The sequence below is a fragment of the Magnolia sinica genome, chromosome 16, assembly GCF_029962835.1.
Source record: "Magnolia sinica isolate HGM2019 chromosome 16, MsV1, whole genome shotgun sequence".
Classification (NCBI taxonomy): Eukaryota; Viridiplantae; Streptophyta; class Magnoliopsida; order Magnoliales; family Magnoliaceae; genus Magnolia; species Magnolia sinica.
In genome coordinates this window covers 22,602,127-22,615,910 of record NC_080588.1, presented here as the reverse complement: position 1 = coordinate 22,615,910, position 13,784 = coordinate 22,602,127, and the positions used below count along the sequence as shown (strand labels likewise).

At 40.1% G+C, this 13,784-nt stretch overlaps 1 protein-coding gene across 1 annotated transcript; it reads right to left on the bottom strand.

Annotated features, from left to right (window-relative positions):
- Positions 1 to 7,027: 7,027 nt before the first annotated feature.
- On the bottom strand, positions 7,028 to 13,074 carry LOC131229466 (formin-like protein 4). Its single transcript, XM_058225429.1, has 2 exons — positions 11,701 to 13,074; positions 7,028 to 8,612 (listed from the first exon to the last, which is right to left on the bottom strand). Exons 1-2 carry the CDS (start codon positions 13,035 to 13,037, stop codon positions 7,310 to 7,312), a joined length of 2,640 nt encoding a protein of 879 aa, XP_058081412.1. The 5' UTR covers positions 13,038 to 13,074; the 3' UTR covers positions 7,028 to 7,309.
- Positions 13,075 to 13,784: the final 710 nt, after the last annotated feature.

Sequence of the window (13,784 nt, the reverse complement as noted above, 5' to 3'; positions counted from 1 at the left end):
GCTGCCCATCCTCGTGCAGTCAATGAGTTGACTCAGTTTGACCAGGGATGAGTCAGGCCGAGTTTGACGGCCATGGCTGGATACTTCCAGCAGCAGCAAAAGAAAGAAGAAAGGAGAGAAAGGAAAGAGAGTAGAGGAGGAAAGAGAGAGTTTGGGTTTGAGCTATGGGTTGACTCGCTGAGTTAGTTGGGACGAGTTGACAAAGGGACTGGCCTAGGTCTAGCTAGGTTCTAGTAGGAAGAAAGAGAAGAAGAAAATAAAGGAGGAAATGAGGGGAAAGAAGAATAAAGAAAGGGGAAAGTAAGAAGGAGAAACGAAGGAGAGAGAGAGAGAAGGATGCTTGTGTTGGGCCGAGTCAACTCAACTCGAACCAAGTCGACTAAGGTGAGTCCACGTCTTCCTCCATTTTGAGATTCTTTGGATTACTATTAGCATTGTTGATATCATTGTTAGGTTTATTAGTGGTAGATATGAATAGCCATTAGTAAATCTTCCATACTAGTAATAGTTATTGTAGGTAGATGATAATAATAATAATAATAATAATAATAATAATAATAATAATAATACCGTTATTAAATCCTAGTGCTTTGGTTATCACTCTTAAACGTTATCATTAATAGTAGGTCATAATATTAGATAACATCATAGCAATTATTATTATGTTAGCCAACGTGAATAATAACACAAATGCTAATAATTATTTTGTAACTATTAAATTACTTCATAGTTAATGGTACCCCAACTAGAGTTCAAAATCCTAAATGTAAAGCCTATAACTAAACTCTAGGATGAAGTCCTAATTCTATACTAAAACCCTAAAAGTAATCCAAACCTTATGTTGTATAAATCTTGACTATAGATACTTGGTAGAACATTGATCTCATGTATAACTTCACAATCCATGGTAGGACTCAACTTTGAGGGTGCACGTGTTTCCTAATAACATCAGTTAGCGATTCAAAGTATAAGGTGATGATTCTTCCCCTTGAGCTTTCTATTTTTCCATTAGCTTAAGTATAGTTTTATTTTAATTTGAATTGACAATTGAAATCTCCATCTTAAATCACATGTGTAATTGTTGGAATCAAATTGCTAGATTTCATGCTTAATATTTATCCTGCATATTATCTCATGCTTGTGGATTGCTTATGGTAATTAAACTGGTACATCAGTGGGAGACCCCCACCTATAAATGTACACTCATACTTGAGATGTAACTCAACTGGTTGTGATTGTAATAGACCTTCGGCTTAGTGGTTATTGAATGATGGTTTAAATTGACCATTGATGTGGGCCTACCATCCAGGTTGTTGTGTCCAATGGTTTTCAAGGATGGTCTTTTATCGCATGGTTTTGATACTCACCCTATGTGGCTTATTTTGATATTTGTCGTGTGTGGCTTGTCTTGATATCACTTTATGTGGTTTTGTTTTGGGTATTTTCCCTACATGGGTTTGATGTTTTATACCGTACAACCATGTGATGGTAAACCCTATATACTGTAATATGATTGATCACTAGTCGACAAGTTTCCATTAAATATCCTAAAATGATAGTCTTATGAGCTAGGGATGGTGGTATAGGACCCATGCTCAAGCTATCAGCCTATGTTGGTGACAAGCCCCCGTAGTGACCTTTGAGCTTATTTAAAATGGCTGGTTGTAATTAAATTAATAATGAATTGGCTAATCATGCATACATGACACAGACAAACATCTATTGCTATCGTACGTGATGTACGTATTGTTCCGACTAGATGATTTTTCCCAGGTTCGATGATTGCATGGGTGACGAGCCCACTGTTCGCACGGATGAGCATCCTCGGGGCGATGATTGCATACACACATCCATGCACATAATAAGACCTACATCATGTATTGTTTTGTATGTTTTGTTTTATAGCTATGCTTACCTAATGCGGCAGTGTATAATCTTGAGGGGAATTCACACTGAGTTGGTCACTCATCCATCAAATATATAACCGTACAGGTAGCACAGGTGGCTTAATTGAGTTTCAGGTTCAGACTGATTAGGAGCAGAGTATCACTATTGAAGATGCATGATTGTGTTGCTAAGAGCTGCTACATGGTTTACAGTTTCAGATTTGTTATATTTTGCTTTGGTTACATATAACATCATTTCACTTGAAATTGTAAGTTTGAGACATTTACTTGTATAAGTCATTATGGGCAGCTTCTTGTATATTCCAAATATAAATGAAAATTTTCTTTATGTCGATTGATCTATACTACACTCATCTGCTTACTCTGAATGAAGAAAAAAATGTACACTCAAATTTGACTATCCTTTAAGGTTAACACTCGGGTTTTAGGGAAACGGGTTGTGTACTCGGGTCCTGAATAGTCGAAGTGTTACAACTCTCCACGCTCTTGAGAGATCATTCCCGGATGGCATGAAGCTACTCTGGCCATGACCAATATCATTATCGGTCGAGGCAATTAGCATCCAACCGCCAATCGCGGTGGGGACTAGCCTTAGTTAGGATGGTTAAACCCCCTGTTACGCAAGGAGTATGTAGGCGACTCACACACTCAAAGTTCTTGGCGGTATTAAAAGCTTTGACCAGGACCCAGAAATGCCGATGGCAAAGGCAGAGAGCTACGACGAGAAGAGAAAGAGAAGGGGATGAAGTACCTCCTCGACCAAAGCCCAAGTTGCCATGTCCATTTTGGAAAGTTCCCTCACCTGACGAACCAGTGATCATAAACACAGTCGAAGCTGTTATACCACCTACTGATCGTGAAAATGAACATCCCCTCGAAAGCATGGAGAAGTCGAGAGGCATTAAAGAAGAAGACAGTGCTAGTAACTTGTTAGGTTACTTTAGTGAGGATGGTTTCCCCACAGAAGAATGGTTGCTCAAGGAACTTACATCTACTACAAGCACACTGAAGAATATGGCAGCCGATGTCCCATTCGATTCTATGACCGACGAGTGCCCCGATCAGACCAAGAAAGTTAAGTCTGATACACTAGGGGGGCAAGGTTTGGATGGTGAGATTATGTTTGGCTTGTTGCTGCCTGTGATGTTCCACTATAATATGGTGTTTACATTACTATCTAATTTTCAGGCTAGGGCAACTCAACCAAACACCATGCACAAGAATGTAGAAGAGCACACTCCCCCGGTAATCATACAACATACCTCTTTTCCCTTTGAAGAAGAAAGAAAAGATAGAGCATTGCAAGTCAACACAGTCATTGTAGCATCCAATGACACCTCTGACATGGTGATCATAGACAAATCCACCAGTGACATGACACAACATCTCAAGCCGTTATACATATTGGCTCATTTGGATGGATGTCCCGTCACTAGTGACATGACTTACCCAAGTTACATTGTAAGGGTCCATTTTGATATCTATATACCTTCCAATCCACTCATTAGGGATGATAGACACTAGTTAACAATGGAAGAGACACTAGTTAACAATGGAAGCCGATGATGGATATATGTTAAATAATGCCATTTGGGCAACGAATCACATTAATTGGGTTGAATTTCAACACCCTACGTATGATTCAATAATGGAAAACCAAAATCTCAAAATTGGACCTCCACAAATAAATCAGTAAGCAATATTTCAATCACACACGTAGAAAAGTGCAAAATAATTTTTGCATAAAATACCCGACTACAGCCTTTTATGCAAGAGATCCTTTCTTTATTAACAAACCTTGCCAAAACAAATTCATCACATCTCCTTAACCGATCAAAATAAAGTCTATCTCTTCAAAACTAATGAAAAAATAGTAACAAAAAAATCAACCAATAAAAATAAACTACCAAACCTAATAACCAATAAAAATAGATATGACACCAAAGGAAAAGAGTTGTTGTTGGTGAAGGATTACCGAAATTATGTTACTCCAAATAGGAGTCCAATAAATCATCAATATGATCTTCATACTTAATCGAATTCACTAGTTCTTTAGCTCTTTGGAGAGTTGACTTGATAATCTTTGAAACCAAACCAATTTCCCATCTTTTTAACGCTATTTGAACCTTTAAAAGTGGGCAACAAGATTGATAATGGGTTTGGATACATGGTTGGGCTAAGGGGGTCTATCTTTCTAATTTAGGGTCCATTCCATCTAAAATTTGATAATAATTTGCTTGAGATCGTGACCCACCTTGTCATAATCTACATTTTTAATTAGATCTAATGAGCCTAACTGGATCAAACGCTTAATACAATCCAAACAATTAAATTTGTCCTTACGGTTGCAAATGTAGATCTTCATCTGAATGAATAATAATCTTTAACAGTTGCTCGATATAGATAATCTAAATAGTGGTCCTTCAATGTCAATGATAATGATTCTATGTAGGGATTTTGACCATACTAGCCTTGTGGAATTGCCAAACACCCCAAAAATCAGAAGGCTTAAACAAATACCCCAGCTAGCCCCTTGACACATTTTTCAAAAATTTTAAGACAAAATTGACCCTTGACACCTTTTTAAAAATTTTTGGGACAAATTCCCCTAATTATTTTTTTGCACTGAGACCAGAATGGCGGGAGGGATTTAGATAGGGTAAACACTATGGGGCCCACTATGGTGTTTATGAGAAATCTGCACTGTTCACATGTTTTGCCAAATCATTTCATGACATGAGCCAAAAAATGAGGTAGATCCAAAGATCAAGTGGGCCACACAAATGAAAATAGTGGAGATTGTGCCCACGGTTGAAATATTCATGGGGCTGTAGAAGCTTTGGATTAGGTTAATATTTTTATTCTTTCTGTTCATCCCTGTGGTAATGACTTTATGAGCATTTAGATGACATTATAAATGGTTTTGATTGCAAATAAACATCACAGTGGAGCCAATAAAGTTTTGAACGATGAGCAACCCCTTTCCATTGTTTCCAATCATGTGGCCCACTTGAGTTTTAGATCTATTTAATTTTTGGTCTCATGTCTTAACATGTTCATCCAAAACAGATGGAAGGAGTGGATTTCCCACAAACATTACGGTGGGCCCAACATACATTCTGGTGGCATGAGCTTCCCGCCAAAGGCTTTTGCTAGAAATCCACGTCAACATGGGGATGTCACACAGATTGGGTAGTAGAACCTAGTCAGAGATGGAAGCGGATTAGCTAGTGTATGACACACCAATGACTTCTGTGGTGTGTGTATGTGGCATCCAAAGATGAGCACTTAAGCTCCTTAAGCCCCGCACTTTACGAACAATGGGAAGGATATCAAAGTTACGTGGACCCCATGATGATGTATTTATTATATCCACACTGTCCATCTATTTGGCAAGATCATTTTAGATTATGAGCTAAAAAATGAGTCATATCTAGAGCTCAAGTGGACCACACCACAAATAGTAGTGGGGACAATGATTCCCATCGTTAAAGCTTTCATAGGGCCCACCATGATGTTTATTTTCCATCCAATCTATTCATAAGGTCACATAGACATGGATGAAGGGAAAAAATATTGTCAAATTGATCCAATATTTATGGGACCCTGTGAAGGTTTCAATGGTAGACGTTCAATCTCCCACTGCTTTCTGCAGTGTGGTCCACTTGATATATGGATCTATCTTATCTTCTACCTTAAGCGTTACAACGATCTCTCCAAATTGATTGATGGTTTGGATATAACACTTACCTGATGGTGGGTCCCAAAGAACTTGGTGACTTTAACACACCACCAAGGTTGGTGGTGTGGGGTACACAAGCCAATCCGCTTCCGTTAAAGACGGATGGTCTCGTGGGACCCACTGTGATGTGTGTATTTTATTCATACTGTCCATCCATTTTAAATTATCATTTTAGGGCATTAGCCCAAAAATGAGGCATATCAAAGGCTCAAGTAGACCACACCACAGCAAGCAGTAAGATTGAAAGCCTACCATTGAAAACTTCTTGGGGGTCATAAATTTTTTGGATGTAATTCATTATTTGGCCCATGACGTTAAATTAAATTCTGAATCTAATGGACGGAGTGGATTTAACACACGTCCTACGGTAGACCCCACAACCCTGAACACATGACAACATAAACACTTAACACATGACAACCTCGACCCTTAACAAATGACAACCACGACCCAAACCCTTAATACATGATGACCTTGACCCTTAGCACATGACAACCTCAACCCTTAACACATGATAACCATGACCCATACCTTGACAACCTTGATCCTTAACACATGACAACCATGGCGCAAACCCTTAACACATGACAATTTCAACCTTTATCACATAGCAACCATGACCCAGACACCTAACACACAACCTTGACCCCTAGCAAATGATATAAGTTCATTATCTTTCAAGGCAATACATTATAAAATTCAAATTTTATTTCTTTTATTGGATTCCACATGATAACTACAACTATTCATATCCACATCAAATTACTTTTGATAATCACTTCTTTTCACGAAAACAACCATGGCCATCATTCTCTATTCACAACCAAAAGTGGATTCTGTCTTTAAAAAATGTAATTAATCATAAAAAATGTGATCGTCAGAGTGAAACAAAATTCATTTTTAGGGCTGTAGAAATTGTTGCTGGAGATGCTGATGACACTAACAATACACTAGAGAATGCTCAGGAAAGAATACGTAAAATGAAAGAAAACGAATCCGCTAAAAATAGCTAAGGAAGAAGAAGAAGAAGGTAACAGGGTACTAACCTCCTGCTAAAGGTAATTTCATGCTTAACTTTTTTGAAAAAGGTTCAGGGGAGCTAAATAAAGCATATGTTTGAGCCTCGCAATTTTTGTAGCGTTTGGCAATAGTACCACAAGCTAGTAAGGTCAAAATCCCTTCTATATATGTAATGCCCTGAAAATATGGCCTTTTGAACGGCCTGATCATAGACAGTAAGAGGATCGACAGCGGAGATGAAATTAATCCAGATGCTCCATGCTTCAGAAAGTAACCTAATTGGCATCTAGCGACGTACAGTCCTGCATTGGCTACTTATCGTACCACCATCTCAGTGAGTCTAGTCTACAAGAACAAGTAAAAGAATCAACCAAACTTAAATTAAAATTTCATTTCCTACGTTTTAGTCATCTCTTCTCCTTCGGATTCTAATCCCCTTCACAATACATATCTATTTACAATATACAAAAGTCCCGTCACCTGTTTGGATGCTGTGAGAATGCAACTGGACGAAGCTTCAAGAACAAAAAAAAAAAAGAAAAAAAGATAAAAGAAGAAGCCCCGGATGATCAATTCTGGAGAGGCAATCAATCAATGCCGCACCGAGCAGGTTGGCGTAGAAATGCTACTTGGAAATACTTCAGAATTCATCTTCGGAGTCGCTGGAAGAAGAAGTCTTTGACAAGAAATGCGCTGGCAAGTTAGGGAACCTCATCGGAACTCTCTTCGATGACTCTGGTTGTGTTAATACGCCGCCTACAGCCTTCTTCTTCTGCTGCTGGCTCCTAGCGATGTCTACACAAACCTGATCAACCATGCCCAGGAAATCATTCACTATAACAAAAAGCTGCAATGGGTAGGCTCCTTTCTCTTTAGAAGCTCCTGCTTGATAGTATTCTGTAGTTCTGATAATAAGATCCATCACTCTTGCCTCTTCTGCCTTCACCACCTTCAACTCCTCCTCTGCTGTCTCCAAGAATCCTTTCATCTCCCTCACAAACCCCCCACCTTCCCCATTCACTTGCTGCCCCGCGAGGAACTGACGGATGCTGCTCACATGCTTCACTAGAGAAGAGCCTGTTGTGATGAAACCATCGTAGTCAATAACTGCGGCTTTCTTCACGTTGGAAAACTCAGCGCTGAGTCCTCCCACCATTGGCAACCCCAGCATTATGTATTCCTTCTCCCTTTCTTCCTTTCCCATGAGATTGCTTGGACTCGAATTTGAAGCGCTTCGACTGAGGCTGTGGTTTCGGTTTACAACGCACCTCTTCCCTTCCGACCTCACGACTTCTTCCACCACAAAATGGAGGAGTGTCGTCTTACCGTCCGTGCTCTTCACGTCAGATAGCTTGCGGAGTGCAGCGAGGTTGAATGCATGCGCGTTGCCTCTCGCGGTACCTGCATTCATGCGGTTTCCAGCTTTGAGGACGGCTTCTAGAAGCTTCAAGAAGAGCCCGCGGGTGCGGAGTTCCTTGCATGCGGATTCGAGAGCCTGTAATGACTGCTTTAGATGGAGGATCTCGACATCATATGTCGAATGGAAGAGCATGGCGTCGAGTCGGAGGAATGGGGAGGGTACAGTTTGGAAGAGATGAAAAAGGAAGGACTCAGCATCGGCGAGTTTCGAAGGGTTGCCTGAGAAAGAGAGTATATTGGTTTCTTCTTCTTTGTTCGGGGCGATCTTAGTAAGCTTCTCGAGGGCATCAGTGTGAAGTCCTTGGCCGTCGAGGAGAGAATCGAGGATCTCTTGGCGGCTGATGGCGAGTGACCTCAGCACGATGGCTATGTTTTGAGACTTTCTGGGGTCGAGGAGGAAGGTTTGAGCTGGTGGGTTAGGGTTGGAGCTGCGGCTGGGATTGGTGGAGTTGTTGCTTTGGTCAGCGGGTTTCCGGTTGCTGGCGACATAGCCGAATAGAGCTTCCATGAGATCATCGTCGAAGCTGTGTCGAGAGAAGAGAAGGAAATTCATTGAAGAAGAAAGAGAAAGAAATCATGGGAAGCATTTTATTTTGTATCACTCTATTGTTGGGAAATACGTTGGAAATACCCAAAAATAAAAAACAAAAAAAATAAAATAAATTATTTGCTGACATGTCCGTGACCGCATGCCTTGCGTTCTACGTGATGCAACCCGAGCATCTCAATCTCTAAAACTCAACGTAAGAAAAATATATATACACCTCCACATATAATATAAATTTTTATTTTTGATTTGGGAATACAACTCGACGTAAGAGCTGCACTTTTTTATTTAAAAATTTAAATATCATTTTAGTGGCAAAATGAAATTTTAAAATTTTAATTTTTCAAAAGCCAATTTTCAAAATCAATCACCATTTAATGCATAGCCACTTGATGGTAATCTGACCGTACGTTCATCCCACATGGCCCATGACGTGAATGTGCCATTACCCAATAATCTCACCAACTGTAGGATCCTAGCTAGCACTCTCATGAATTAATGGATGCATTGCATGATCTTGTTTGCAGTCGATGAATCAAATAGTTTGGGTTGTCGAATAGGGGTAATCAAAGTGGGGCCTACAAGATGGATGGTCATACCATCATCATAGACGTGGCCATGAATCTGATGCCAATTTCACTGGCTATTCATATTTCAGCTGAGATTCGTGAAGCAATTACATTCTAAAGAATCTGGTGGAGCTAGGTTTGGGGTGTTTATCATCATCAAATACCTTTCATGTGACAGGTGGGCCGATGGATCCAGGGCCTTCATCTAATTAAATTAAATCAGGAAGAATGGGCATATCCTACCTTACCAATAGTCGGTTTCAAATGGACAGTCAGAATGAAAATGGCCAATAGTCAACTTCGAACAGGAGAAAAACAGATGGCTATAATTGTTCCCGTGCTGTGATCTGCAAATTTAGACCATCGAATCATAGATGTTACCAGACGAACAGTTTGGATAACCTGCTTCACCACTCACACGTCATTGATATTGGGTAATAAAAAAGGGAGCGGATTTTGTGTCACCTCGGCAACAAGCTAGATAGTGAGTGTTGCTCTAACGGAGGCCCACCTTTATGTATGTATTTAATATCTACGCCATTCATCCGTTTTTCCAGCTCATTTTTGGACGAAACAGCTCCAAATCTCAAGTGGATCACTATTAAAAATTTCCTAGGGAGACAAAAGTTTAGGATGAAGCTGGTTTTTGTGTTTTCCCTTCCTTCGGGTATGTGCCTTATCAATAGGTCATATGACAAATAGACATTATGGTAGGTTTAGGAAGTTTTGATGGTAGGCGTTTGACGACCATTGTTTCCTGTGGTGTGGTTCACTTGTGATGGAGAATGTATCACAGATACATTCTTAGCATAGTTGGGCCAAAAGAAGGTGAATTATAAATTGACCGTAACTTTTGATCAGGATATCATTACGGGGTGCACAACTTATCAATCTTTATTGAAATGGGCATATGTTTGTTTCACTAGAAAAAGCGCCCTTTTAGCTCAAAAACAAAAATTTAGAAAAAAAATTACTATTTTTTGTAATTTTGATTTTTTAATATTTTGATTTTTTATTTTTAGAGTTTTAAATTTTCTTCTTTCTTAGAAATTAACTTTTAATCGTGATAGGACTCTTTTAGCAAAAAATTGTTTAGAATTTTTATTTTTAAAAATTAGGCTTTAGAAGAGTTTTATTAGAATTAAGATTTTTATTAGAGTTAGAATTTTTATATTTTTGGTAATTATGAATTTTATTTATTATTTATTTACTAATGGTGTAAAAGAGACACATTAGATAATTATCAATCAAGTTAGGAATTTCCTAGAATTATTCCATTTTCAATGAAGAAGGAATAGCTTACCATAGGTTTCGGTACCGGGCCTGTCATGTTGTATATTTACCATCCAAGCCGTTCGCCATCAGGTCCCACCCATATGAGTTTTAGATCAGCCCATTTTTGTTGGATGTCAATACCGTGTGATCGATGGAGACCTTATGAGTTTCACCCATGTATAGTCAACCTCAAACGATTTGATTAGTTTTGAGGATTTTCTCAAACTCATGGTTTTGATATTGTTAACAGCCTAAAATTCTTACTGATTAAAATATCATAACCGTTTGATTAGTGACCTAAAATTCGATTAGGAAGAAAATAATTCAGCAATTATCCATATCCAAGATAAACTAGACCAAAGATCCAACGGGCAATCTACAGTAGTCATTTAGGGGGAGCACATGTATGAAAATCCTGGACTTGAGCAAGGTTTTGTGTTCTTTATAAAGAGAAGGATGTAAGGTCAAGCACCATCTTCCTGGGAATAACTATTTTGAATCCATGGAACTCCTATAGAAAATTCGTAACAAGTTGTCCTATTTACCTCAAACATGCTATACCCTAATTATTCTAAGCAATTTTCATGTTGGACACAATTCCTAAAGCCGGGCGAAGAGTTATAACAAAAAATGTTGAACACGATTCCGAAAGCTAGACGAAGAGTTATAACCAAACTAAAACTTATTATTTATAGTAAAAACAAAATTAAAACAGGAATTCAACCGTCACTCGGATGGAATTTCACAAATTCAGCATGAGCAACCCGGGTTAGGTGGCTAAAGTAGCTTGACCTATCCAAAATCACATATGGTACGTCTGATAGCTCATTCCAGTTCACAAGATATGTTTGTTGGAAGTTCTGATAGTCGGATCACTTCTGTCGTTACCTTTTTTGATCTACCTTGGCTATGAAAGTGTCCACAACCCGCTCTACATCAGTTCTTCTAGCCATGTTTCTATTGTAGTTGTTGACTCAACGAAATCAATCTATCATGTTGTTGGGGCTTATCAATGGTTTTCCAAAAAATATATTATATATGAATTTAATTCGTATAAGTTATATAGTCATCAAAGGTTAGAGCATGTGTTTATGCTGTATTATACAGATTAATTTCTTCTAATCTAAATTTATGCGACCATGAATCTCTATTGAGTCATTACTAATCAGTTCTACGAATATCGAATAAATATAAATATGTGAAAAGAAAATATGAAATTACCGGAAAGAACCGCCGCCGATCTTGTCCCACACCATTGAATGCTCGGCGTTGGCCGTCACCTTGTCCCAGTGCAACGGTTTCAGCTTCGTCTGGTTTGCCACCTTCTCCTTGGAGCTCTCCAATGGTGAAGCCTCTGACGTCTTGCTGCTGCTTGCCTTCCCTTTCCAACCCATTGGAGGCACAGGTGGCCGTTTCGAACTGCCTGCCCGAGGCAATACAGGTGGCGGGACTGGAATTTTCTTTGCTGGTATAGGTGGGGGTGGAGGCGGGATTGAATTTTTCTTTGCTGGGATAGGTGGCGGTGGAGGCGGGACTGGATTTTTCTTTTCTATTATAGGCGGTGGCGGCAGCGGTGCTGCTGGAATTTTATTAACTACAACTGGTTGTGGTGGCGGCGGCGGTGCTGCTGGACTTTTATTAACAACAACTGGTGGTGGTGGCGTCGGCGGTGCTGCTGGAATTTTATTAACTACAACTGGTGGTGGTGGGGGCGGGCGTTTTGAATTTGGAGGTGACGTTGGTGGGACCAGAAGCGGAGCTGTAGATCCCACGGTGGGGACTGAAATGGCAGTGATTGCAGTGCGAGGAGGGGAGAGAACACGATCTGGGTGTCTTATTTCTGAGATAGAAAATCGAGATGACGAATCCGAAGACTGGGAGGAGAGAGACTTGATTTTCGGCATGGGATCGGAATTCGAATGAGAAACTCCTCTACCAACACCGTTTCTCTTCTCTTTCTTCGGTCGATCCAAGACCTCTTTACGGAATCCCGTCTTTCCATCGCCCTTCTCAAGATTCCGCCAATACAGCACGTCCAGACCGTTTTCGTCGACAACTAATCCTTTGAGGGTCCCATTATAGAGATTGCGAGCATCGTAAGAAACTGCCGTCTCTTCGTCACGGCGGGGACCGGAAATGATATTGGTCTTCTCGTTTTGATGGCGTCGGCGGCGGGCGAATACGAATTTCTGAAGAAGGAAGAAGAAGAGACCTGCAAATACGAGGGTGCTGGCGGCGGTGGCAACAACAGCCTTGGCGACGGTGGTTCGTTTGGATTTGTCGGGCGGTGGCGGTATTGGTGCAGTCCTCATGGGAGTGGGAGAGATGGGAATCGTAGCAGGACTGAAAGGAGGAGAGGAGGGAGGTGGAGAAAGAGATGGAGATGCAGGAAACGACCCAGTCGGGAAAAACGTTTCAATATTCTGAGGAGAATTCGATGGAAGAATAAACTGCATCTGAGGAGGAGGAGGAGGAGAAGAAGATGATGGAAATACACAAACAGAGAAGAAGATAATGAAAGAGAAGTATCTAACATGGCCATGCGAGAACATGGCCATGAGAGAGAGAGAGAGAGAGAGAGAGAGAGAGAGAGAGAGAGAGAGATGGTGAAAGGGAGGGAGGTGTTGTTTGCTGTTGTTGTTGTTTTTTTGTTACGCGTGGTTTTTTTTTTAAAAAAAAATAATCGGGAGAGAGGTTAGTTTTCTTGTTACGGAGTATTTCTTAATCTGATACCGTATGATACTTAATACTCAGCCACTCAAAATTGTACACGTGTTTAAGTCAAATTAAACGGACCAAACTGAGGAACCAATCGTCATTATCTCACAATTCCAAAATCAGATTATTTCTTCACCGTTGAAAACTTCTCAAGGGAAATGATAGTTTCGTATCAAGCAGAAATTCGTGTTTTCCGTTCATCAATTAAGTGCTAGAGAGGTGCCATGCCAGAGAGGCGCCATGCCAGAGAGGCTTTGACTGTGGGCGTCTTTACTCCTTCTGGTTCTGGTTCCAGTAGGATGCCTGCCTAAGCCTTTTTAGCAGGCGAAACGGATAAAGGCAATGGATATAGCTGATACATCATATGAAGGGGTGTGGGGCCTACATCGATGTATAGTTTTAATCCACTCGGTCCATCCATTTTTCCAGATAATTTTGAGCATGAGACCAAAAATTTAGGTAGATCTAAGGCTGAAATGGACCACACAGTGGGGATTGAACGCCCACCGTTAAAAACTTCTTGGGAGCCGCAGAAGTTTTTATCAAGCTGATATTTGTGTTTTCCCTTCATCCACGTCTATGTGACC

Bases quoted from the DNA above. Each gene is read 5' to 3' on its own strand.
- LOC131229466 (XM_058225429.1), bottom strand. From the start codon at position 13,037: ATGGCCATGTTCTCGCATGGCCATGTTAGATACTTCTCTTTCATTATC. The intron at 8,613-11,700 runs GTAATTTCATAT...CTCTCGACACAG, and splicing joins ATCGGCGGCGGTTCTTTCCG to CTTCGACGATGATCTCATGG.